Genomic DNA, 26,019 nt, shown 5'->3' with positions numbered 1-26,019 from the left:
CACGCATGTGGGGACCGTGACCCGCACAGCACTCGCACACGCGCGTGGACCGTGACCCGCACAGCACTCACACGTGTGGGGACCGTGACCGCACAGCACTCACGCATGTGGGGACCGTGACCCGCACAGCTGGACCGTGACCCGCACAGCACTCGCACACGCGCGTGGACCGTGACCGCACGGGCACACGCGCGTGGACCGTGACCCGCACAGCACTCGCACACGCGCGGGGACGTGACCGCACAGCACTCCATGCACCTGCTCGGTTTCGGGTAGTTTATTTGGGTACAAGCAGGCGTCGGGAGGGAAGCCGCCAGCAGGGGGCGCGGCCGCTCGGGAGCAGCACGCGGTGCGCAGGAAGGCCCGGCCAGCAGGGGGCGCGGCCGCTCGGGAGCAGCACGCGGTGCGCAGGAAGGCCCGCCAGCAGGGGGCGCGGCCGCTCAGTAGAAGCACACGGTGTGCAGGAAGGCCCGGCCGCTCTTCTCCTCGAACTCCTGCAGCAGCTCCTCGATCTCGTTCTCCATGTCCTCCGTGTGCTGGATCTGCAGGGAGGCCGGCTGCTGCTGACCGCCAGTCCTGGGCGAGGCCCCCCCCGGGCGGAGCCTGGTGTGGACGGGGAGGGGCCCCTCCCAGGACATCGCGTGCCCTCTGAGCACGTGGGGAGAGAGGGCAGCGGCCCCGAGTCCCTGGCGAGGGCTCAGCCTCGGTTCTCGGTGGGAAGCCCACAGGGTGCAGGGGCCAGAGAGCGGAACCTGTCTGCACCCCGGACACGGACAGCGCCCGGTCCCGGGACCACGGAGCTGCCCAGACACCGCCGGGTGCCCCAAGCACCTGCCCCGGCCCGGGCCTCGGCCGGCTCCGGTCAGCGTGAGCCACCCACGACCTGGCCTCTCCCCGGGGGCTGGCACAGTCGCCTGCTGGGAGGGGAAGGAAGCCTCGCAGCAGGGCCCTTCCTGTGGGAGGAGCCCCGGGGGCGCCGTCACGGCTCCACACCGCGTCCCACTCGTGGGGGCCTGCGCATGCACCTGCGCTGCCCCTCGGTGGGAGCCCCGCCCGCCCCGCCGGCACTCACACACTGGCAGAGCTCGCAGATGAGGAAGGCCCCCAGGGTGGCCTCCTCGTGGTTGTCCTGGATGTCCACGTTGACCACGTGCACCGGCTGGCAGGTCTCCTGCTCCCGGGAATTCAGGTCTGACGGGGACAGGGTCAGAGGTCAGAGGTCAGCCCCGTGGCTGGGGCACAGGCAGCGAGCAGCAGAGGAGGAGCCCGGAGCAAGCTGCGCCCTGTGCCCCCCCCCCCCCCCCCCCCCCGCACACCGGCGTGAGGACCACGTGGGCCCAGCTCGCGGCCCGCAGGCGAGGCAGGCCCGGTCCGTACCCTCCACCACCTGGTCGTAGACGCGCTCCTCGCAGGTGAGGATCAGGTCAAACAGGTCTCTGCAGTTCTGGAACCTCTCTGGCCGGGGCTTGATCCGCTTGTTTCTGTCCAGCATGTGCAAGATGCCGTTCTGGGTGTAGCTGAGTCTGGGGCTAAGGAGCTGCAACGGACGCGTCTGCCACCGCCGCCGTGGTGCCCCCCCACCGCTGCCCAGGGGGCGCGGGCCTCGCCGTCGCAGCACCTGGGCAGCTCTGGGAGGGGCCGCGCCACAGGCCTGGACCACAGTGAAGACAGGAAGGCCCAAGCCTGCCCGTCTCAGCCCGGAGGCTGCCTCTGTGGAGCCCTGACCCCTGCTCACTGTTCCCAGCACTGCTGGACGCCCCGGCGCCCCCTGAGGCCCAAGTCCTTCAATAAAGTCAAACTTCAAACCCAGCCCAGTGGGCGCAGCCGCCCGGCCGCCAGTCCATCACCGGTCCCGGAGCCCACACCCGGAGGGCCGGGACCCCAGCTTCCTGCTAACGCGGACCCTGGGGCAGTGCTGACGGCTCTGCTTGTGGGGGAGGCCGGGGCTGGGCCCGACCCAGGCTGTCGCAAGCGTTTGGAGTGGACGTGTTGAGTGGACGTATTGCTCTCTCGCGAGAACAGCAACTGCACACGCGACGGACGCGTCCACAGGCGTGGAGGTGCCGGGCAGGGACGGCGGGTCAGGATCCCGGGGCCCCCACAGTGGACAGGCTGGCAGTGTCCACAGCCCCCAAGGACCTCAGGGGAACGGGCTGCCCCCCCACCAGCCGGGGTCCCCGTGACAAGGCTGTGGCCATCCCAGAGGGTTGGGGACAGCCATCTGTTACTTGGGTTTTGCAAACACACTGAGGACTCCTGTCTCCGCGGTACCTGTGAGTGGTCCGTCTGAGACCTCCCTCGGCCAGGCCACGCACCCCCACTGCGGCAGCGCTGGCACTGTCGCGTGGCGGAAGGCACCGGGCGATGCTGGCACCCTGGCAGCTCCACTTGGAGCCCAGCTTCCAGCTATGCGCCTGGTAGGCAGCAAGGGTGGCCCAAGTGCTCGGACCTCTGCCACCCACACGGGAGACCCACACGGAGCTCCCGGCTCTGGCCTTTCCAGACCCGGCAGTGAGCCAGCGGATGGACGCGCTCGGCCCTTCAAATAAATAAAACCACCTTTGGAGAGAAAGGGGGGGGCTCAGGACGCAGGCGTCTAGGGCCGTGTCCAGCCGGCACGGAGCTCGCCCACCCGAGCCTGGGCTGGGACAGCCTCAGCCAGAGCTCGAGCCCAGGCCCTCGGAGGGGCGACATCAGGCCAGGCGTGGGCACTCGGGCTTGGGGGTGGACGCCACTGGCCAGTGCCCCCAGTGCGTCCACTGCGGCCTGCCGCGTCTGTCTCCTCTGCCTAATCCTCAATTGTTCACACGACCACAGAAAACGTGGTCGGGGACAGAGAGGCCTGAGTCTCACTGGTTTAACAGAGAGGCAGCTGTCTCCGGGCAAGGCTACGCCAGGCAGGGCCGGCCCAGGACAGGACCAGCACCACAGGGGTCCAGCCGAACCCCTTCACCCCACCAGGGCTTGGGGAGTGCAGGTCTGCACATCAGGCAACAGAGCCAGGCAGGACGAGCAGTCGCACAGCCCAGGTCTGTTAGGACCAAGCTGAGGCCACGACTTTTGACAGTGGAGACCCGAGGCCAGGCCTGCCTCCCAGAGCGGGGACGGAAGATGTCCATCGTCAGAATGTGCAGCCCCCAGGAGCCCAGGGCCTCCCTGCCCCCACTGCACAGGGTGCCCACCTCCGCACTCCAGCTCTGACCACAGAGTCCAGTCCAGAAGCCAGGGCCGGTGCCAGGCTGAGAGCCCACCACGGGGGTCCCGACGCGCACACAGCAGCAGCCACGGGAGGGCCCTGGCACCAACCTAGAACCCTCTGTCCCCTCGCCCAGCTGCACAAGCCTCTGCAGTCCAATGACCCTGGACAGCCAAGGGCCGGCCGCCAAAGGCCAGGAGATGCCAAGTGAGCTGCAGCCTCACCCCAGCCAACACACTGGGAGAAACAACCCCGCCATCTGGCTCAGTGGGACGCCAGACACCAGATGGCCGGGTCCACGGCCCCGGTGAGAAAGGAAAGGTGGCCCGGTGGGGTGAGCACCCTTCATGGCCGCACAAAGCCCAGGGGACGAGGACACCGTCTGGCTGCCCCGTGTGGCCGTGCCAGGGCCACCAGCCCCTTACTGGTCAGTGGGGAGCAGCCATGACCCACTTCCTGCCGCGCACCCGCACAAGGCGGCAGGCGTGATGGAGCCCACCTCCCCTCTGGTGTTGCTCCCGCCCCACGCAGACCCCTGCCTCTTGTGTCTGTGTGTGTCAGGAGGTCCGGACTCGGGCTTCAGAGCTGCAGGACACTGCCTCCTTGCGCTCAGAAAAACGGTTACGTTCCTGTCAACGCAGAGCAGTGTCCCTTAGAACCCCAGGGCACAGAGCCGTGACTGACAGGCTCAGACGTCCCTTAGAGAGAGAGCGAGCGGGAAAGATACCAGATGGGTGCACACGTGGGGCCCGGGCCCGTCCCCGACTCCCTGCATCTGAGTGGGCAGCACGCTCACTCCGCCCTACCCCAAGGGGGCTTGCTGGACCTCGTGATTCCCTCAGGGAAGCCGCAGCTCCTGCCACCTCTTGGGCAAGTTGCCGCAAACGGAGTCCACGGGCCCTCGCCAGCGCGTGCAGCTCCTGGTACCCACCATCCCCACCACTCAAAGGCCACCCACATCGCAGCAGGCCAGGGACAGCTGTGTGGAGGGAGAGGCATCTGCTCTGGGGCTCAGCAGTGTGGCCGGGCTCTCACTTGCCACACATCACGGGGAGGAAGAGGTTTAAGCCACAGCAGACGCTCACCCAGGCCCCCACCCCAGCTGGACAGCACTATCCTCACCTCCCTGCTGCAGAAGGGGCTGCCCCAGGCCTGCAGGGGGAGTGCGGCCGAGCCACCCTCCTCACCAACAGCGCCAACTGGGCTCCAGTCAGACCTGGGCTGCCTGGGCACGGCCAAGCCTCAGAGAGCCCACACAGCAGGGGGCAGCCACCCCCAGCCTGGCCAGCTGGTATGGGGTGGTCCAGGGCCAGCAGCCCCCATGGTGCCCCTGAGAAGGGGCAGGGGAGCCAGGTCCCCCATCCGCACCGTCACAGGGAAGAACTGACTCTGTGCCCCATCCGCTACCCCATGCAGGAGGCAGCAGGGGGCAGCGGCTGGGAGAGCAGTGGGCTCTGGGTTGGCTGAATGACAGGGTGCCATCTCCTCCGCCCCCAGCAGATGCCCCCACCTGGCTACGGCTCCCTTTGCTGGTTATGAAGCCCAATAGTGTGCGGCCCAGGGCTGAGGGTGGGCCCCGCTATCAGGCAGAACTCCCAGCGGCCAGCGGTGAGCGTGGCGTGCCTGCAGGCACAGGACTCACTGGCTCGCTCCCCAAACGCTCAGACCCAGGACGGAACCTCCATCCGGGCACCCCACACGGGGTGGGGCAGGAACCCAGCACTGCTGCCTCCCAGAGCTAACGCTGCAGGTCAAACCTCAGGCCTCTGGCAAGGGACATGGACGTCACCAGCCGGAGCCCCACCACCGGACACGGGCATCACCAGCCGGAGCCCCACCCCCGGACACGGCCGTCACCAGCCGGAGCCCCACCGCCGGACACGGGCATCACCAGCCGGAGCCCCACCGCTGGACACGGGCTCTGCGGGTCGCTCTGCACTCCGCGATTTCACTGCTGCTTCAGGTCCGACCAGTGAACACAAGGTGCAGATTCTGGAGAGGGAGCCCAGTGTCCTCCCAGAGGGAGTGGCGCGCGACGCTCCCGGGTCCTGCTGGCCTCCCCTCCCCTCTCCTGCGGCGGGGTCACCAGGAGCCACCACAGGCAGCCACGCAGCGCCAGGCAGCCGGCACTGTCGCCTCACCAGGCTGACACCCAGGATGCCCAGAACAGCCCCCCCCCCCAGTCTACAGACCTGCGCCACACGCGGGGGCCCCAGCCCAGCCCTTCTCATTCAGCTCCACGGACACTGCCCTCGGGGGCAGAGCCACAGCGCACCCACGGGCCACCTGGTGGACGATTGCTCGTCAGCTGGGGCCCCGCACCCTGCAGCTGCCGTGCCCCATCTCCTGGGAATAAGCCGAGTTTGCAGGGGACATCACAGTCGCCACACCTGCTGGGAGCAGGGAGGGACCTGCCCACACGCTGGGCAGCCCGCCGGGACTGCGGCAGCACGCTATCAGACAGCTGGGGGCCCAGCCCTGTGGCCTGGCTACTGAAGCCAGAGATAATGCTTTTTTCATAAAACTTTTACTTGAAAAACTTTTACAAAATAACATTTTTTCAATCAAAGAAACTTTCCCAGAGGGCACGTAGCTTTTGGCCTCAAAGATGACAGAATGACATTCACAGGGAAGAGGAATTTAAAGCAGCCACCTCAAGACTTGTGAGAGATTCATTAAAACTGCCTTTAAAATGTGAGACTCTCTTAACAAAACCCCCAGGGCTCAGCACGAGCCTCCCGCCCCCCTGGGGGCAGCGCGGTGCCCGAGCGCCAGGCCTGCCAGGCCTCCCTCCTGGCCCCAGCCTGAAGCTCACAAGGACACTGAAGAGGACCCCAAGCTAAGCGGCCAGGCCACGGTGCGCCAGGGTCCCCGTGTCACCTGCCAGGGACTGCAGGAGGTCTAAGTCAGCCCCCTCTCCAGGAAGCAGCATCACTCCGAGAGAAATCAGAGAGCCCTCTGGGGGCCAGCGCTGTGGGGACGTGGGTTGAACCACAGCCTGTGACGCTGGCATCCCACATGGGCATGGGTTCACATTCCGGCTGCTCCACTTCCAATCCAGCTCCCTGCTAATGTGCTCGTGCCCCTGCACCCACGTGGAGACAGTAATGAAGCTCCTGGTTCCTGGCCTCAATGCGGCCCAGCCCTCACCATCACCTGGAGATGACCCAGGGATGGGAGACCGCTCTAACCCTCTCAGTGGCACAGTGGCCGTGAGCCGCCCGCAGGAGCAGAGGATCCCACAGGTAGCCTAAGGGAGGGCACTAACCACAGCAGGGAGCCGCCGCCTGCTCTCCACGTTGCTGGACTAAAATCAGCAGAGCGAACCACAAGGCAGAAAATGACGCTTCCTTGCGGTCAATGTTCACATGCGCGGACCACGTGTACCCAGTTTCCCTGAACTTGCCCAGGCTCTGTGGCACCTGTCTATACAAGCAGGCCACACCACAGGCCCAATTCTGCAAAGGTGCCCCCACTTTACGTGCCACTCAACCATGCGTGGGCGGGACCTGGAGACCGTCCGCGGAAGCCCACAGCACAATAGAGACCCCCTTAGCTCATGGGAGGACACTCCGACAGTGACAGATGCTCCCCAGTGTGGACAGCCCACCCCTCACCTTGACCGTGGTGGGAACAGCAGCGGCCCCTAAATCTCTGTGCAGAATGTGTGAAAACCCTCAGGGAGCCCTGCAGAAGCCAGTGAGAACCAAGCTGACTCATTTGTTCCCAAAAGCTCTCCTGCGGGAGGCATTTCTGTCCAGCCCAGTGCCCTGGCATCTCCTGAGGGACCTGGAGGAGCTGACCAGCACCTCAGAGTGGGGGAAGGCGTGTGCCTCGGCCACTATGCGAGCCACAGGGTGCAGTCCCCTGGGGCAGGCACCACCTGCCGAGGGTAACCACCAGGAAACTGTTCAGCAATAACGTGGCTGCCACCTGTCCATGGTCAAACCTGAACTAAGTTCAGGGGAAAAATTAACCCTTAATAAATAAATTAGCTGACTTTTTTTGAAAAAAGATACATACGCAAGCATCTTGCATTTTATTTCGAATAGTTCCCTTTCACACTGGCTGTCTTTGGGCTCAGTGCTGTAAAAACAGGCGCACGGAAGGCAGCGGAGTCGGAAGGCAGCGTCAGACACCTTCCACCAGGGGTTCACTCCCCGACAGGCCACAGCCAGGAGCACGCGGGCAAGCCTCTGGACCACCTCTACTGCGTTCCCAGGCCACCAGCAGGGAGCTGGATCAGGAGTGGGCGGGGAGGTCAGGCCTGCCGTGCACGCCAGCTCCCTGCTCTCAGTATCTCACGAATTAGTCTCCAGCGCTGGCTCAGACCCCAAGTCCCACTGCACACACCAGGCCAGGCACTGCCCAGGACACAGGCATCGGCCACGAGGCCGCGGCTGGCCACTGCAGGCCCCTTGGGCTCCAGAGCAGTGGGCAGAGGGGCTGCTTAACCCTGGGAGACTCGGGTGATTTGTGGTTTACGGAGAACAGCGGTGCTGCCAAGAAGTCAAGTGTGCCGTGGGCCAAGCCGCCACCGCACGTGAAGAGCCCGTGCTGTTGGAGTGCCAGGCCGCTCCAGCCTGCTCCAATCCCAACCCAACGTCCCTGACCACGGCTCAAGTGCTTGGGCTCCGGCACCCACCTAGAAGACGCAGAGGGAGCTCCTGGCCTGGCCCAGCATTGGCCACTGCAATCATTTGAACAGTAAACCAGTGAATGGAAGATGTTTTTTAAAATATTTATTTATTTGAAAGGCAGAAATACAGAGACAGAGGCAGAGAGATAGAGAGGTCTTCCATCCAATGGTTCACTCCCCAGTGGGGTGTAAATGGCCGGAGCTGGGCTGACCTGAAGCCAGGAGCCAGGAGCTTCTTCTGGGTCTCCCACGCAGCTGCAGGGGCCAAGGACGTGGGCCACTGTCCACCGCTTTCCTAGGCCATAGCAGAGAGCTGGGTCAGAAGTGGAGCAGCCGGGCCTCACACCAGCACCCATACAGGATGCTGCTGGTCCTGCAGGCGAAGGCTCTACCCGCTGCGCCACAGCTCCAGCCTGCGTCTGTCATGTGAATACAATCTTAAAAAAATCAAATCTAGTTTTCAATCATAAAAATTTACAGGACATGAGTGGACAGGACTCACATGGCCCCCGCACTTCTCTGATGCAAGCACTAAGCCACGGCACTCACGAGCTTCTGAGAGATTGAATTGTGCACTCAGCAATATAGCGCGGGCGGTGCGGCAGGTTCAGCCACCACCGCCCACGATGCCAGCATCCGCACCAGAGCAGCAGTTCAAGTCCCAGCGGCTCCGGGTCAGACCCAGCTTCCTGCTGACGTGCCCGGGGCAGCAGCAGTGGCGTGGACACGGGGCCTGCACCCCACTGGGAGGCCGAGACAGAGCTCCCGCTGCTGGCTTCACAAGGCCCGGCCCGTTTGTGGGAGGTGCTTGGAGAGGGAACAGATGGAAGCTCTTTTTAAATAACACATATTACAAAATAAAAAAAAAAAAAAAAAAAACCTGCTCTTTAAATGCAGGCACAGGGATTAGGGGGCGACACTGTGGCTCGGAGCATGAAGCCGTAGCCTGCAGCGCCTGCGCCGACACTGCAGTGCTGGCTCCAGTCCAGGCTACTCGGCCTCCAAGCCAGTTGCTACCTAACACTGAGGAAGGCAGCAGGGGACGGCTCACGTATCTGGGTGCCTCCTATCCATCTGGGAGACCAGGATGGGGTGCCTGACCCTGGGCTTCAGCTGGCCGAGCCCTGGCTGTTGCAGACATTTGGGGAGTAAACTCCTGGATGGAAGCTCTTTCCCTCTACCTGCCTTTCAAACAAACCTTGTATTGATTTAAATTGGGGCCAGTGCTGGAGCGTAGCAGGTTAAGCTGCTGCCAGCAATGCTGGCATCCCATATGGGTGCTGGTTCAAGCCCCAGCTGCTCCACTTCCAATACAACTCTGCCAATGAGCCTGGGAAAACACTGGAAGATGACCCAGGTATCCGGGTCCCTGCCACCCACGTGGGAGACCCGCATAGAGCTTCAGGCCCCTGCCTTCAGCCTGGCCCAGCCCCACCCTGACACTGAGGCCATCTGGGGAGTGAACCAGCAGACAGAAGGTCTAATAACTAAAAGCTCTCTTGAGGCTGGCGTGGGCCCAGACCACGAGGCTGCTCTCAGGATAAACCTCCCAGGGAAGGGCCCAGACACGGCTCAGTTTCCCTGCGCTTGCTCAGCCTGCAGTGCTGTGATGGCCTAGGAGGGAGCGGCTGCCTGCACCTGCAACACAGCCGGGCAGAGGCCCAGAGCTCACAGACTAACCCCTGTCTTCCTGAAGGTGCAGAGCTATACTTCCAGGGGTCCCTGGGAGGCCCCCTCATTTGAGAGGACAGCCTATGAAGGGTGCAGAGGTCACGGAGCACCGTGAGCCCCTCCCCTAGCAGCTATGTGCAGGATGGGGCTCTTGGGGAGAGAGGCACAGTCAGGTGGCCCGGGAACGCAGAGAGAGGGCCTGGGCCACTGCCCAAGGCGTACGGAAAAGTGGCCCCCAAGGGGCAGCTGAGCCCATCAGTACTGGGACATCCAGCAGCGGCTCAGTCGGCCTCATCTTGAGTCGTCTTCCCACCCCATGCCTCCGCCCTCCACTCTGCCCCAGCTCCTAATGCTGACACTCTCCCCACTCTCCACCAAGGTGCTCCCTGCCCTGGGCACAGCTGCATCCCTTCAAGTCCCGTCCCACTGTGCCTGGAGAGCCACGGTCACCCAGCTCCACCTACACGCTTCAGCCACCATGTGTCAGGACACACGCAATGCCTCACAAAATACAAAAGCAATGGAGTGTGGCCCCCGCTCCCCCACCCCCACATGCTCCCCGGGGAAGGCCTGCTGAATCCTGGGGGCCACACTAGCTGGGAGACTGGGCGAGTGACCACGTGTGGGAATTCCAGAGTGCTCTCTGCTGTGGCCTGGGAAAGCAGCAGCAGATGGCCCAAGTCCTTGTGCCTCTGCACCCATGGGAGACCCGGAACAAGCTGCTGGCTGCTGGCTTCAGATCGGCGAGCACCGGCTGTTGTGGCCAATCGGGGAGTGAACCAGCAGATGAAGACCTCTCCCTCTCTCTTTCCCTCTGTAACTCTCAAGTAAATAAATCTTTAAAAAACAAAAAGAAACCAGCTTGCTCAAGTACCCACGGCAGAGCGGGAACAGTGACTGCATGAGCAGGGATGGGCCGGGCAGGAGAGCCCCGAGCGGGCACGGCCGGCGGAGCAGCGGCTGGCACTGGGGAGGGGCGCCCTTCCCATCCACAGCGAACATGCAGAGGCCCCAGAGGGGCGGCAGAGGCCGGGAGACCACCTGGGCGCCTACTGCACCTGGCACTCACCACACCCAAGGCTTAGGCGGCTTCTTCTAGGCTGCCACGTTGACAGCGAGGAATCAACACACTCCGGCAGGCACTGCCTGCACAACACAGACACGAACAGGACTGACAAGCTGCTGAGAGCAGCCCAAGACCAGCCCCCGGAGCCAGCAGCACCCACCTGTAGCAGCCCCACAGCAGAGGCGGCAGGAGGCTCAGCAGCCGGGAGCTCTGGCGGGGTCTTCAAGGTGAACCCTCAGGAGCAAGCCTGCAGCTGCCGACACCATCGTGCTCTGCACGCCAGAGGCCACGCGCGCAGGCGCCCAGCCAGCTCTGTCCCATGCCTGAGCCCTCATCAGACGCCAGGCTGGGCAAGGGTCTGACAGAGCAGTCTTCCCTGGACACCCGAGGCCACACTGCCTATCTCGGGCCTGAGCACTTTGCCGAAGCTCTAAAACAGAAACACACACCAGTCAGTCAGAGCCTCCACCTGGCTTAGGGGGCGGGAAGCAGCATTTCCACAAAGCGCACGTCAACGGCTGGTGGCAGACGAGGACAAGCCCCCAGGCGCCAGGGCACACGGGCAGCAGAGACCAGAGACGTGCGTCAGCTGACAGGAGACTGATGGAGGGCAGGGCTCGGCCGGGCTCCTGTCCGCAGGGTGGAAGGCAGGCTCTGACTGGGGAGCAGTGGAAACATCTTTTCTTTTCCCTTTCCCCAAAAGTCAAGAAGCAGTAAAGGGAAATGGATTGAGGATGCCACCTGCTGTGCCCACACTGGAGCTCCAGCTCCCAGCCCCCGCTGCCTGCCAATGCAGACCCACCTCAATGTGACTACAAGACACAGGAGGAGCCGGCGCCGCGGCTCACTAGGCTAATCCTCCGCCTTGCGGTGCCTGCACACCGGGTTCTAGTCCCGGTTGCCCCTCTTCCAGGCCAGCTCTCTGCTGTGGCCAGGGAGTGCAGTGGAGGATGGCCCAGGTGCTTGGGCCCTGCACCCTATGGGAGACCAGGAGAAGCACCTGGCTCCTGCCATCGGATCAGTGCGGTGTGCCGACAGCAGCGCGCCAGCCGCGGCGGCCATTGGAGGGTGAACCAACGGCAAAAGGAAGACCTTTCTCTCTCTCTCTCACTGTCCACTCTGTCAAAAAATAAATAAAAATTAAAAAATTAAAAAAAAAAAAAAGACACAGGAGAATGCGGCCAGTTACAGGCCTGGCCTGCTCTGCACACCAGACCCAGGAGGCTGTGAGCTCATCTGCCTCTCTAACACCTGGGTGACAGAGGGCAGCTCAGGGAGGCAGACACACCCCTCTCCTGCACCTCCCAGCCAGGGGCTGTTGTTGATTCCCTCCCCGGGAACGATCATCGGGTACTAGCGACTTCTCTTCAGGCAGACTCGCAACAGCCAGGGCTGGGCCAGGCCAAAGCAGGAGCCAGGCACTGCATCCAGACCTCCCACATGGGGGCAGGGGCCCAGGCGCCTGCTGCCTCCCCAGCATCATTACAAGGAGGCTGGCTCAGCAGCAGAGCAGCTGGAGTTGAACCAGGGTGCCGGTGCCCTAAGTGGTAGTTGACCTGCCACACTCCAATGCCGGCCCCACCTGGCCATTTTTTTTTTGACAGGTAGTTATAGACAGTAGAAAGAGACAGAGAAAAAGGTCCTCCATCCGCTGGTTCACCCCCCAAATGGCCGCTATGGCTGGCGCTACACCGGTCTGAAGCCAGGAGCCAGGAGCTTCCTCCTGGTCTCCCATGGGGTGCAGGGCCCAAGCACTCAGGCCATCCTCCACTGCCTTCCCGGACCACAGTAGAGAGCTGGACTGGAAGAGGAGCAACCAGAACTAGAACCTGGCACCCATATGGGATGCCGGCAACACAGGCGGAGGACTAGCCAAGTGAGCCACGGTGCCCGCCCCCATTCTTAGTCTTTTGAGCACCAACTCACTTTCCTACAGAAGTATCTCCAGTAGCTCAGGGCCACTTGACCAGCCTTTTAACGAAAAACCCCTGGAGGAGGTGTAGCTTGGACACTGGCTTTGCAAAAGCAGAGGCCAGCAATCATGCACTTGGAAGCTGCAAGGAGGCCACAGTCCACTAGGTGAGTGGACCCACAGCCCAAGTCCCACGCAAGAAGGGACGCCTCCCACAAAAAAACAAAAATATGGTTGGCTGGTGCAATGGCTCAAAAGGCTAGTCCTCCACCTTGCGGCACCGGCACACCAGGTTCTAATCCCAGTTGGGGCGCCGGATTCTGTCCCGGTTGCCCCTCTTCCAGGCCAGCTCTCTGCTATGGCCAGGGAGTGCAGTGGAGGATGGCCCAGGTGCTTGGGCCCTCCACCCCATGGGAGACCAGGAGAAGCACCTGGCTCCTGCCTTCGGATCAGTGTGGTGTGCCGGCAGCAGCGGCCATTGGAGGGTGAACCAACGGTAAAGTAAGACCTTTATCTCTCTCTGTCCACTCTTCCAAAAAAAAGGGGGGTGGGGGGGTGGCCTGGCGCCATATGTTAAATCTCCACCTGGCATCCCAAAGGGGCGCGGGTTCTAGTCCCGGCTGCTTCTCTTCCAGTCCAGCTCTCTGCTGTGGTCCGGGAGGGCAGTGGAGGATGGCCTGAGTCCTTGGGCCCTGCACCTGCGTGGGAGACCAGAAGCAGCTCCTGACTCCTGATCAGTGGAGCTCCAGCTGTTGCAGCCATTTGGGGAGTGAACCAACAGAAGGAAGATCTCTCTCACTGTCTGTAACTCTACCTCTCCAATAAATAAAATCTTAAAAAAAACAAAAACACACAATGTCAGGAGAAAAATGTTTACACTTGGAGTGGTCAGTGCAACATAGGCTCTGGCAGACAAACCGTGAAAACATCTAGATTGAAAAACCCCAGCCACAAAGGCCTCATATTGCATGACTCCTTGTCTTTAACCAGCAAGTCCTGGAGTGAGTCAGAGATCAGGGGCACAGGGAGCGACAGCTTTTGTGGGGTGATCAAGTTCTGTGGGATTACGGTGACGCTGGACAACTCTCATACACTCTCAGCGTCTTCCCTTCACTAAGACTCTAAGCATTTTTTTTTTTTTAAGATTTATTTATTTGCCAAGTCAGAGTTAGAGACAGAGGTCTCCCATTCACTGGTTTACTCCCCAGGTGGCTGCAATGGCGGGAGGTGGGTCAATCTGAAGCCAGGAGCTTCTTCCAGGTTTTCTTTTTGACAGGCAGAGTTGGACAGTGAGAGAGAGTGAGAGAGAGAGAGAGAGAGAGAGAGAAAGGTCTTCCTTGCGTTGGTTCACCCCCCAAATGGCCGCTACAGCTGGCGCACCGTGCCTACCCGAAGCCAGGAGCCAGGTGCTTTCTCCTGGTCTCCCATGCGGGTGCAGGGCCCAAGCACCTGGGCCATCCTCCACTGCCCTCCCAGGCCACAGCAGAGAGCTGGAATGGAAGAGGAGCAGCCGGTACAGAACTGGTGCCCCAACCAGGACTAGAACCCGGGGTGCCGGCGCTGCAGGCAGAGGATTAGCCTAGTGAGCTGTGGCGCCGGCCTCCAGGTTTTCTGACGTGTGTGCAAAGACCCCAACACTTGGGCCATTTTTCCCAGAAGCATTAGCAGGGAGCTGGTTGAAGTGGAGCAGCTGGGACTCAAACTTTTGTCCATATGGGATGCTGGCATAGCAGGTGGCGGCTTTACCCGCTACACCACATCCCTGCCCCCAGGATACTTCTGCCTATGGAGGCCAGGCAAATTCAGAGTCCTTAACTCCATCAGCAGACAGTTCCCAAGTTTCGCAAGGCGAAATGGTGAAACTATGAACCAACCAGTGTAGCTTCGTCAGCAAGAAGCAGGGGAAACAGCTAAACCAGCCCCACCTGCCCCAGAACCCTTGGCAGGCCCAGCATTGCGGCACAGCGCCCAAGGCCGGACGGTGCTTCCTGTCCCAGCTGCTCAACCTCCAGTGCAGCTCCCTGCAAGACTGGGGAAAGCAGTGAAGATGGCCACATGCATGGGCCCGCGCTGCCCAACCGGAGACCCAGAGGAAGCTCCTGGATCTGGCCTGCCCATCACTGCCATCGTGGCCATTTAGGGAGTGACCCAGTGAATGGAAGATCTCCGTCTCTCCTTCTCTTTCTGTAACTCTTTCAAATAAATGAATCTTTAAAGAGGCCAGTGCTGTGACATAGTGGGTAAAGCCACCACCTGCAGCGCAGGAATCCCACATGGGTGCCAGCTCAAGTCCCAGCTACTCCACTTCCGACCCAGCTGTCTGCTATGGCCTGGCAAAGGGCCCCTGCACCCTCGTGGGAGACCGGAAGAAGCTCCTGGCTTCAGATCGCCCCAGCTCCGGCCACTGCAGCCATCTGGGGAATGACCCAGTGGATGGAAGACCTCTCTGCCTCTGCCTCTCTGTAACTGTCCCTTTCAAATAGATCGTTAAAAAACAACAACAACAACAACAAAAAACCTCTGAAAACTATGGCAGGTTCCACAGTGGTGGCAGGCATGACTGTCCTCAACGGTCACTTCTGCTTCTGGAGAGAAAACCAAGCCCAAATCGCCGACTCACGGCCACGCCCTCAGGAGCTCAGAGCGGATCTCAGCAGCCCTGCCCCGCCGTTCAGGATGCGGACTTCGCACCTTGGTGCAGGCGACTCCCACTCCCCAGTCCTGAACTCGGGTCTCACCCTGGGCTCTCAGCACGTGGTCCCCGCCCCTCCCCACAGCCAGCCCGGTGATCACAGGATCGTCACTGCTGTGCTGCTGAGCCGGGAGGAGCGGGCTGGGTGTGCTCAGACCGGCGCAGGTGGATGGACAGAACCCAGCGCTACCGGAGCACCACACGTTGATACAAGCAGGACTAATGCACAAAATGTATCAAGGATGTAAAAAACACAGCAGGCCCACGCTCAGCATCTGCACATTCTGATTTACTGCCACGCAGTGACAGAAGGCAGTGCCCAGAGCCCCGCACCCCGTGCCACTGCGTCACCCCGGGCCTTCACTCTGCACCTAACCACCTGTCCCTGCACACGCCAGTCCTTTACTGAATGCCGTGCAAAATCCTTCTACCACAAAACCATCACTTCTGCACACACAGACGACTCTACTGCAGGGTTTTTGGCTCTTGTCTGCAAGTACATCGAGCTCTGTGGAAGTGGAGTAAAGACGAGTCTATGCTTCGGTACCCAGCCGTGAGCAGAAAACTCTAACGCGTTTCCACAGAATGCAAGCTCCTCTGTACCCCCAGCTCCTCTTGACATCACTCAGCAGTAATGTTCGCAGGCAGCCCAGGCCGAGCACCTGCCCAGGCCCTCATCCCGCCGCGTGGAAGACTGGCACCCCTGTGGCTCTGAGCCCACGGCCCCTCTCCCGGCTACGCACCAAGCTAGCTGCGGTGCCTCCACCCTACCCCAGTGTGGAAGACAACAGATCTCACTCAAGGAGATGAGACCAAGTGTCCCTACTCCCAACCCTCCCACGGGTGATCAAAAGGTGACTTTTCCGCAACTCGGTCCCCAAGGAGCAAGTACTGCCAGTGACAGTGTCACCGAGCCACCTAAATGGCCCCAAGCACCACCCATTCACCAAACCTGATGCCCCTGAGGAATGGAGAGCACACGCACACACACACTCAGTGCTGTGATCGCGGCCTGGGTAAACGAGACGGCACGGCCCCAGAACTGCTGAAGCTGCCGCCACCCTCGGAGGTGTGTGAAGCATCGGTGACCAAGCTCCCTCTGCTACCAGAGCTGGGCTTAGGATATGAACGTGTGCACCGGCACCTGTTTCTCTTTCGCACTGAGCAGAAAAGCTTTAAGAATGAATGCAAGGCCGGCGACGCGGCTCACTAGGCTAATCCTCCGCCCAGCTGCACCAGCACACTGGGTTCTAGTCCCGGTTGGGGCGCCGGATTCTGTCCCAGTTGCCCCTCTTCCAGGCTAGCTCTCTGCTGTGGCCCGGGAGTGCAGTGGAGGATGGCCCAGGTGCTTGGGCCCTGCACCCCATGGGAGACCAGGACAAGCACCTGGCTCCTGCCATCAGATCAGCACGGTGCACCGGCCGCAGCGGCCATTGGAGGGTGAACCAAGAGCAAAAGGAAGACCTTTCTCTCTGTCTCTCTCTCTCTCTCACTGGCCACTCTGCCTGTCAAAAAAATAAATAAAAAAAAAAAAGAATGAATGCAGGGGCAGGCACTGTGGGACAACAGGTAAAGCCACCACCTGCAGGGCCAGTATCCCATATGGGTGCCGCTTCAAGTCCTGGCTTCTCCACTTCTGACCCAGGTCTCTACTGTGGCCTGGGAAAGCAGTGGAAGATGGGGCAGGGCCAAGGGCTTGGGTCCCTGCATCCGCATGGGAAGACCCTGAGGAGGCTCCTTTCTTCGGATCAGTGCAGCTCCAGCCATTGTGGCCAACTGGGGTGTAAATCAGCGGATGGAAGACCTCTCTCTACCTCTCTGTAGTTTTAAACTAATAAACTAATAAATAAATCTCAAAAAAAAAAAAAAAACTGCTAGAATGAATAATGGAACACACACACACACACATACACACACAAAGCGTGCAGGGGCCAGCGCTGTGGCACAGCGGGTAAAGCAGCTGCCTGCAGTGCTGGCATCCTATATGGGCACTGGTTCGAGTCCCTGCTGCTCCACTTCTGATCCAACTCTCTGCTATGGCCTGAGAAAGTAGTAAAAGATGCCCCAAGTGCTTGGGCCCCTGCACCAGTGTGGGAGATCCAGAAGAAGCTCCTGGCTCCTGACTTTGGACTGGCCCAGCTCCAGTTGTTGTGGCCATTTGGGGAGTGAGCCAGAGGGTGGAAGACGTCTCTCTCTCTCCCCACTGTCTCTCTATAACTCTTTCAAATAAATAAATCTAAAAACAAAATAAAATTTAAAAAGCAACAACGAAAATCCAGTGTTCAGGGCTAAGAACAGAATCCAGCCCCAAGATGAGAATCTCAGAGAGGGACTGTGTAGGTAGGCTGCTCTGAGGCCAGGATGGGGCCCAAGTCACTGCCCTGTCCTCCTTGGCCAAGGACAGGAGCAGAGCACACTCTGCTGTGCCCAGCAGAGAGAAGATGGAGCGCACAGCCCCAAGCTCATGAAAGCCTGAGGGTTTCCCACATGCAGGTTCCTGGGCTCCCGCACTGAGAGGACAGAGGTGCTCGAGGACCCTAGGAATGGAGCGCCCGCGAGCCTGTGCGCAGGCCCACCTAGCACAGGCCACGCGAAGACTCCTGCTTCTGCCCGGGTGCCCAGCAGCACCCAGCTTCCCCTCTTGCTAGGGTGACCTCGGGGACCCTATGCAGCCCACGCAGACAAATGCTTCCACTGGATGCCTGTGGTCCTCTGCACGTGAAAACACATGTGTACTCTCCTCTGCGAACTACAAAGCACTCATGACAACAGGAGGAGGACCAGAAATTCTCAGTGGGCACCGAGGGTGACTGAAACGCTGTGTTCCACCCTGGGGCAGGGAGGGCGCTGGGGCTCTGCGGGTCGAGCCAACACCTGCAATGCCTGCATCCCACATGGGCGCCAGGAACGTCCTGGCTGCTCCACTTTCCATCAGCTGCCTGCTAGTGTGCCTGGGAGAACACAGAGGGTGTCCCAACTGCGTGGGAGACCCAGAGGAAGCTCCTGGCTTTGGCCCAGCCCAGCCCAGCCCCAGCCATTGCGGCCATCTGGCAAATGAACCAGCGGATGAAGTGTCTCTCTCACTCTACCTTTCAATTAAATAAACACATATTTTAATAAAACAAAAAGAAAACCCCGGAGCACTATCACCAGCATCAGGACTTGGGGTCACAGTCACAAACCTAGTTGGAAAATCTCTCCTCACACGAATGTGAAATAGCAGATCCAGCCTGCAAAGTTCTTCCTGAAATAAAGTTCTCTCACATTATCTCACATACTTTGTTCTGCAGCAAACTTGGCCCTCCAGGAACCACGTGTGTGTCAGGCAGGCACACAGGTGTACAGCACACGCCTACTGCACAAGCGGCGGTGAACTCTGTTCTCCACTCCCCTCACCGGAGCTTCCCTGGCCAACACCGCATCAGAGCCGTCTGCTCCACCGTGTCCAGGATCAAGCCCTTGCACTGTCCACTGAGCACCAGGAACAGAACCAGGTTCTCCTGGGGCCGGGGCTGCGGGGCAGTAGGCTAGGCCTCCACCTGCGATGGTGGCATCCCATATGGGCACTGGTTCCAGGCCCAGCTGCTCCACTTCCGATCCAGCTCCCTGCTAATGGCCTGGGAAAAGCAGCGGAAGATGACCCAAGTGTCTGGGCCCCTGCCGCCCACCTGAGAGACCTGGAAGAAGCTCCTGGCTCTGCACAGGCCCAGCCGTGGCCATGGTGGCCATCTGGGAAGTGAACCAGAGGATGCAAAATCTCTCTCCTTCTCTGCTGTAACTCTTTCAAATAAATAAATCAATCTTAAAAAAAAAAAAAAAAAGTTCTCTGAACTCAAAAGAGCGGTTGCATCGCGTACACTGGCACAGCACCGCTCCTGTGCCTGCCTCGCAAGACCGCCGGCCTGCAGGGTGGAGTCGGCGAGAGGCACACCACACAAATGACACCTGCCAGGGACGGCCACGGAGCCTTCCAGAGGGCACCCTGCTGGGGGATACAGTTCTTTGTCTTTTCTAAGAAGGTCATTGTACATCTGATCGTATGTGGTTTTAAAATCGTAAACATTTGGCTTGTCGGGTGCTGGTCCTGGAAGCTTCACATGAGTTCCCGTTCCAAAGGATCGGACGCTAAATCCTCGTTTGCTGAAAGACACAAAGGAGAAGAGAAGAACAGCTGGATTCAGACACAAAGTACCAGAGATAAGGGCCATGACACGGAAAACACACGAATCGAGTAATTTGCTTTCATGTATCTTCATTTACTTGAAAGGAAGAGGTGGAGAAAGTCTTCCGCCCACTGGTTCCGCTCTAAATGCCCGCAGTAGCCAGGGCCGGCCAGCCTGAAACCAGAAGTCCAGACTCAACTCAGATCTCCCTCACGAATGCCAGTGGAAAGAAAAGTTTGTATTTTGGTACAAAAAACCTGGAGCAGAAAGCTTTAAAATCCACTTGAGCCATCTCTGGTGCTTCCCAGGTGTCATCAGGAAGAATACAGATCAGAAGCAGAGGGGAGGGGCCGGCATCATGGCACAGTGTGTAAACCCACGGCCTGCAGCGCCAGCATCCCATATGGGCATCTGTTCAAGTCCCAGCTGCTCCACTTCAATCCAGCTCCCTGCTAATGGCCTGGTCCGAGTGCTTAGGACCCTGCACCCACGTGGGAGACCCGAAGAAGCTCCTGGCTCCAGACCGGACCAGCTCTGCTGCTCTGGCCACCTGGGAAGTGAATCAGCAGATGGAAACCCTCTCTCTGGAAATCAGGGACCAGCGCCAGCTTCCCATATGGGCGCCAGACTCTGTCCCGGCTGCTCCTCTTCCAGGCCAGCTCTCTGCTGTGGCCTGGGAGTGCAGTGGAGGATGGCCCAAGTGCTTGGGCTCTGCACCCGCATGGGAGACCAGGAAGAAACACCTGGCTCCTGGCTTCAGATCGGCTCAGTGCCGCCTGTGGTGGCCATTTGGGGGGTGAACCAACGGTAAAGTAAGACCTTTCTCTCTGTCTCTCTCTCTCTAACTCTATCTGTGAAATTAGAAAAAAAAAATCAAATAAATCAATCTTAAAACAAACAAAAATAGTAAATTAAAAAAAAAGTAGAGGTGAGACTCCACACTCAGGCAGTGATTAGAGGGCGCAGGCGTCCCAGGCAGCACCCGGAAGGAGGACGTGTTTTCAATATTGGAATCTAACAATTTTATGTTTGAAATATTGTTTCAAAAGCACGTTACAGAAAAGCTAGGGGATCCACATGAACACTTCAGTTGTCTAAAGGCTGTTCCCTCTGAACCCCAACACAGAGGCTGACAAGACACGCAGGGGGGTCCTCTTTACGTTCTGGCCGCCTGACTGCCGTCCTGCTCTTCCTGCTGGACTGCAAAGACGTGGCCGCCGTATCCATACCTTCCTGAGGCTGACCACCAGCTAAACTGTCCCCGCGGTTTTCTGATGTCCCTGTGGCACCACAGCCATGGGAAGTGGTAACGGGCAGCCAGCGAGGACACTGGGGGCTGAGCATGGCGTGACAGCTCCTGCTAGAGCTACAGGGTCGCAGCACAGACAAGGAACCCGACCCAGGAGTGTCAGGAACCGGGGGAAACGGCCTGAGCCCTGTGAGCTGCAGACGCAGGAGAAGGGAACGCGCCTCAGACACAGTGACGCCACACGGTGCGGTCTGGCAGGCACACCGCAAACATCAGTCTTGGCCAGAACTCGCTCACCCTTGGTAAAAGTGTGTGACACCTCGTCCTAGCTTTCTACTTACAATCACTTTCCTGCACCCAAGGGGACTCCGTTTCTCACAGGCACAATCAATATTCAAAGAACCAGCTGGCGACTTGAAGAGAGAGCTGGAGTATTTGACAACTCCGGAAACATTTTCTTTGACTGGCACCACCGGCCTCAGAGGCACAGCACAGCCACAGCACCCAGAACCACGCCGGCCAAACGTCAACACTGCCCAGGCTGGGAAACCCTGGGGAGTCTAAGAGCTCATCTAAAAGTAAGATGACGGGCCGGCGCCGAGGCTCACTAGGCTAATCCTCCGCCTAGCGGCGCCGGCACACCTGGTTCTAGTCCCGGTTGGGGCGCCGGATTCTGTCCCGGTTGCCCCTCTTCCAGGCCAGCTCTCTGCTGTGGCCAGGGAGTGCAGTGGAGGATGGCCCAGGTGCTTGGGCCCTGCACCCCATGGGAGACCAGGAAAAGCACCTGGCTCCTGGCTCCTGCCATCGGATCAGTGCGGTGCGCCAGCCGCGGCGGCCATTGGAGGGTGAACCAACGGCAAAAGGAAGACCTTTCTCTCTGTCTCTCTCTCTCACTGTCCACTCTGCCTGTCAAAAAAATAAAAAATAAATAAATAAATAAAAGTAAGATGACGAGCAGCCCTCAGAAGGGCCGTGGCGAGGGACAACTGACTTGGTTTAGACGCCCCCTGGGATCCCGCATCCCGTGCTGTGTCTGGTTCAAGGTCCAGTTCCTCCGCTTCCAATTCCAGCTTCTGCCACCTCTCACCCACCGGAGAGAAAGGTCAAAGGCTTGTTCAGGGTGAGCTCTCACTGCAGTCCAGCTCTGAGGGGATGCATACGGCCCACCGTTCAGTCCTACCCCAGCTCAAAACGCGGGCAAGCGGCAGGAACACACCCACCCCCGCTGAATGACGTGATGAGCAGAGTGAGGACAAGGGACATCCCACAGTGCTTCTGGGCGTGGAACCAGGAAGCCTCCATGTTGGTAACAAGGCCACATGTGGTGAGTGGAAGCCACCAACCACCAGCTTCACCTCAGACACAGCCACCAGGAAGCCACCCTTGGGGACACAAGCACACGTCTACACTCACTGCAGGCTGTTGTGACAAGAGATGGCACACCCTAAACGTCCCTCCACAGAGCAGAGCCGGGGCCTGAGGAACACTCCTGCCGCCGCCTCTCCCCCTGTGGCACACACAACCGCCCAGAGCCCACTGAGGAGACGGCGGCCGTGTCAGGCCCTGCGTGCCCCAGCCTCCTGGAACGTCCCATGCAGTAAGGAGCAGAGACTAACAATAACGTTCACCACTGAAAAACTCACGCCACACACAGCCTTAAAAATAGGCCTGAGGGCTGGCGCCGCGGCACACTAGGTTAACCCTCCGCCTGAGGCGCCAGCACCCCGGATTCTGTCCCGGTTGCCCCTCCTCCAGGCCAGCTCTCTGCTGTGGCCCGGGAGTGCAGTGGAGGATGGCCCAAGTGCTTGGGCCCTGCACCCCATGGGAGACCAGAAGCACCTGGCTCCTGGCTTCGGATCGGCGCAGCGCCGGCCATAGCAGCCATTTGGGGGGTGAACCAGCGGAAGGAAGACCTTTCTCTTTCTCTCTCTCTCACTGTCCACTCAGCCTATCAAAAAAAAAAAAAAAAAAAAAAAAAGGCCGGAGGACACAAAAAACAAGGTCCAACGTTCAGCCGCAGCTAGAGGGCAACAGAGGCACCTGCTGGTGAGACTGGACAGGCCCGACAGGGCACACGACGTGCAGCCCACTGAGGCAGAACACGGGTGCTGGGTCAAGATCTGGCTGCTGGGACCGGCGCTGTGGTCAGCGGGTTAAAGCCTCTGCCTGCAGCACCAGCATCCCATATGGGCGCCAGTTCGAGTCCCGGCTGCTCCACTTCTGATTCAACCCCACTGGAAGACAGACCAAGTACTTGGGCCCCTGCATCTGCGTGGAAGCTCCTGGCTCTGGATCGGCTCAGATCCAGCCACTACGGCCATTTGGGGAGTGAACCAGCGGATGGAAGACTGCTCTCTGCCTCTGCTTCTAACTCTGCCTTTCAAATAAATAAATAAATCTTAAAAAAAAAAAAAAAGGCAGAGAGACGGCTGGTCCCAGGGAAGCTGGGGAGAAGGACTCCTAGCAGCTGCTGCCCTCCTCACCCCACCCCAACCTTCAGTCGTGCTTCCTCCACCCACACACCCTCACAAAGGCTGATTCATTGGCAAAAGGCTAATTAGCTACAGAAGCAAGGTTTCTAGGGGCATGCAACTGTAACAGCCCCCCCATACTATGACAGCTTGTCTCTAAGGTCAAAAAAGTACATGCTAAAGCACTCCTGGGAGGCCCAGGCTGTGGCGCAGGGGTGAAGCCGCCCCTGCAGCGCCAGCATATCCCATAAGGGCGCTGGCTGAGTCCCGGCAGCTCCACTTCCAATCCAGCGCTCTGCTATGCCTGGGAAAGCAACAGAAGATGGCCCAAGTGCTTGGGCCCCTGCACTCGTGGGAGACCTGGAAGAAGCTCCAGGCTCCTGGGCATTGCAACCATCTGGGGAGTGAACCAGCAGATGGAAGACCCCTCCCTTTCTGTCTTTCAAATAAATAAATAGATCTTTTAAAAAAATTCCTGGGGCTGGCATGTGGCACGCGTTGAGCTGCCGCCTACAATGCCAGCATCCCATGCGGGTACATGTTCAAGTCCCGGCTGCTCCGTTTCCAATGCAGCTCTCTCTGGAACTCTGCCTCTCCAATAAATAAACTTAATAACAAAAATTTTCCTGAAAATCAACAGGCTTTGTCCGATGGGCCAACTATTTTTTAAGCTAGTCTTCCAAACAATTATTCGCTTGATGGACCAAATAAACGCCGTAACAAATATTAAGAATCTCCCACTAAAGAAACCATCAGGCGGCTGGCACTGTGATGTAGCGGGTTAAGCCTCCACCTGTGGCGTCAGCATCCCGTAAGGTCGCCCGTTCAAGTCCCAGCTGCTCCGCTTCTGATCCAGTTCCCTGCTGGTGCCCCCCCGCCCCCCGCCCTTCCAGACCTCACCAGGGAGCCTGCGTGCCGCCGGCCAGGACAGACAGCCCCGAGGAGGGGTGCAGGGCGCAAGTCCGCGAAGCGGCTGAAACGCCGCCGGGATCCCCACGCCCCACCTCCCCTGACACGCGCCCTGGGGGCAGCCATGCCGGCCCAAGGACGCGGCTCCCCGCCGCCCGCAGGAACTCAGACTGGGTCCCAGGTCCTGGCTGGCTCAGCCCTGACCGCTCTGAGCACCTGGAGGTCACCAGCAGCTGAGGGCCCTCGGCCTCCGCCTGTTCACGCGGTCACCTACGCCTCCCCCGAAGCTCTCCTGCAGGCCCGCGCAGCGCCGCGACCGGCCCCGCACCCCCGCACCCCCGCAAGCCTCCCCGCGTCTTTCACAAGCCGAGAACCCACGACCCTGCGCGCTGCACCCGCAGACTGTGCGGTGCCTGCTGCGTATTCCCAAACCCTAGAACACCCAGCGTCAGACACGGCAGCATGTCCCAAGGACCGGCGGGGAGACGGAAGCTCGGTCTCCGTGCCCGCTGGACGCGACCCCCGCACTTCACCCCGAGCGGGCGCGGGCCGCTTCTTCCCCTCGTTCGGCCACGTCACCCGGGCCAACGGCCGACGGGGCACGGAAATTCCTCAAAATTCACGCCGGTAACCGGGCAGAGGAGCCGTCCCGACTTCTCGGCACGGCACAGCCTGTCCCGCACCCACGCGGCAGCTTCTCGCCCCGGGAGCCGTCACTCCGCGGACCATCAGCGCACGCAGACGTCCCGGGGGCCGCGGCCCAGGTAGCCGCCGGCGTCCGGGGAACCGGCCTCGTCCCAGCCTTCCAGAGAGCGGGCCAGGCGACGCCGTCTGCGGACGCCGACCCCGCTCGGGCGCCCAACGGCTCCCGCCCCGCAGGCCCACGAGCCCTCGCGGGCTCCGGAAGGGAAGCGCCGCGCGAAGCACCCCGCCACGGGGACAACGGGCTCCCACGCGCGGCGCGGCCTCGGCTCCTCCGCAGGCCGCGCCTGGAACCCCGGCCGGGCCCAGCCCCTACCTGAGGATGTTGTGCGCCTCCATGCTCCGGTTCTGGTTACTGGAGCACACCACCGCCACCCGCAGCGGTGAAGACGGCATGACTGCCGCACAGCCCGCGACGCCCAGCTCCCGGACCCGCACCCAGCCACCGGCCGCCCCGCGAGCAAGATGGCGGCAGCCGGAAGTCGGCAACCCGGAAGCGCGGCAGCGACGTAGTGCGTGCGGACGCACGGCGCGGCCCCGAGGCGAGGCCCCGCCCCCGAGTGAGCGGCGTCCCCGCCGGGGCCACCGAGTGGGGTTCCCAGCCGGGGCGCCGCAGCCGGCCGAGGAGACCGCGCGGTCGAGGTCGCGTCTGTCGCCGCGCGTGCCCCACCGAGGCGCGCCCTCCTGAAGGCGCTGTCCGCGGAGCCGGCGGCGCCGCACCCGGCCGTGACGTCACACGGGCGCGCCCACGCCGTGACGCCCCGCCGCGGGCGCCCTGAGTGACGCGCTGTACGCCCGCCCCGCGCGTCCTGCCGACCGGGCCTTGGTGCGGCGCCGGGGGTTGGTCCGGCGGGCGCAGCTGCTGGCTGCTGCCGCCCGAGTCGTTCCCCGAGACCCACCGGAGCTCCTGCGGCCGGCGTGCGGGCTGACTGAGTCTTTGCCCAGCGTGTGCGGGCGCCGGCGGCGACCGGGGTCTGAACGCCCGGCGAAGCCGCTCGAGGTTGCGGAGCCTCCGGCCTGGCGCCGAGTGCTTCAGAGAAGGGCAGAGAGCCAGCGACTGAGACCCCCGGGGCCGTCGGGGCGGAAGCAGCGCGCGCTCGGCGGGACCTGGGGTCCCGGTGGCGAAGGGGGCGACTCCCCGCCCGCTCCCAGGGACGCAGGCGTCTGGGTGCTGGGATTAGGGGTGCCTGTGGGGGAGGCGGCCCACAGGGGCGCCGCACCCACGTGGAAGACCCAGATGGGCTTCTTGGCTCAGCCGTAGCCGAATAGGGAATCTCCCCGCTCTAAAACCAAAAAAAGTGCTTTCAATGCCTTTGACGCTTCTGAGTTCTCTTTTAAGGTTATTTATT

The 26,019-nt window shown here is 60.8% G+C and overlaps 1 protein-coding gene and 1 long non-coding RNA gene across 2 annotated transcripts; both read right to left on the bottom strand.

Moving 5' to 3' along the window:
• Nucleotides 1-262: 262 nt before the first annotated feature.
• On the bottom strand, nucleotides 263-25,154 carry SSU72 (SSU72 homolog, RNA polymerase II CTD phosphatase). The gene is made up of 5 exons (XM_051840477.3): nucleotides 24,987-25,154; nucleotides 19,173-19,316; nucleotides 1,378-1,517; nucleotides 1,073-1,191; nucleotides 263-542 (listed from the first exon to the last, which is right to left on the bottom strand). Exons 1-5 carry the CDS (start codon nucleotides 25,064-25,066, stop codon nucleotides 441-443), a joined length of 585 nt encoding a protein of 194 aa, XP_051696437.1. The 5' UTR covers nucleotides 25,067-25,154; the 3' UTR covers nucleotides 263-440.
• On the bottom strand, nucleotides 8,037-11,744 carry LOC138850747 (uncharacterized). Its single transcript, XR_011390927.2, has 2 exons — nucleotides 10,733-11,744; nucleotides 8,037-8,130 (listed from the first exon to the last, which is right to left on the bottom strand). It is a non-coding gene; the product is annotated as an uncharacterized LOC138850747 (long non-coding RNA).
• Nucleotides 25,155-26,019: the final 865 nt, after the last annotated feature.

This window comes from Oryctolagus cuniculus, chromosome 7 (assembly GCF_051225735.1).
Source record: "Oryctolagus cuniculus isolate XC-2025 breed Fujian yellow rabbit chromosome 7, ASM5122573v1, whole genome shotgun sequence".
NCBI classification, from domain to species: domain Eukaryota; kingdom Metazoa; phylum Chordata; class Mammalia; order Lagomorpha; family Leporidae; genus Oryctolagus; species Oryctolagus cuniculus.
Note: the sequence above shows the minus strand (reverse complement) of the source record. Positions and strands in the feature narration are given on the sequence as shown.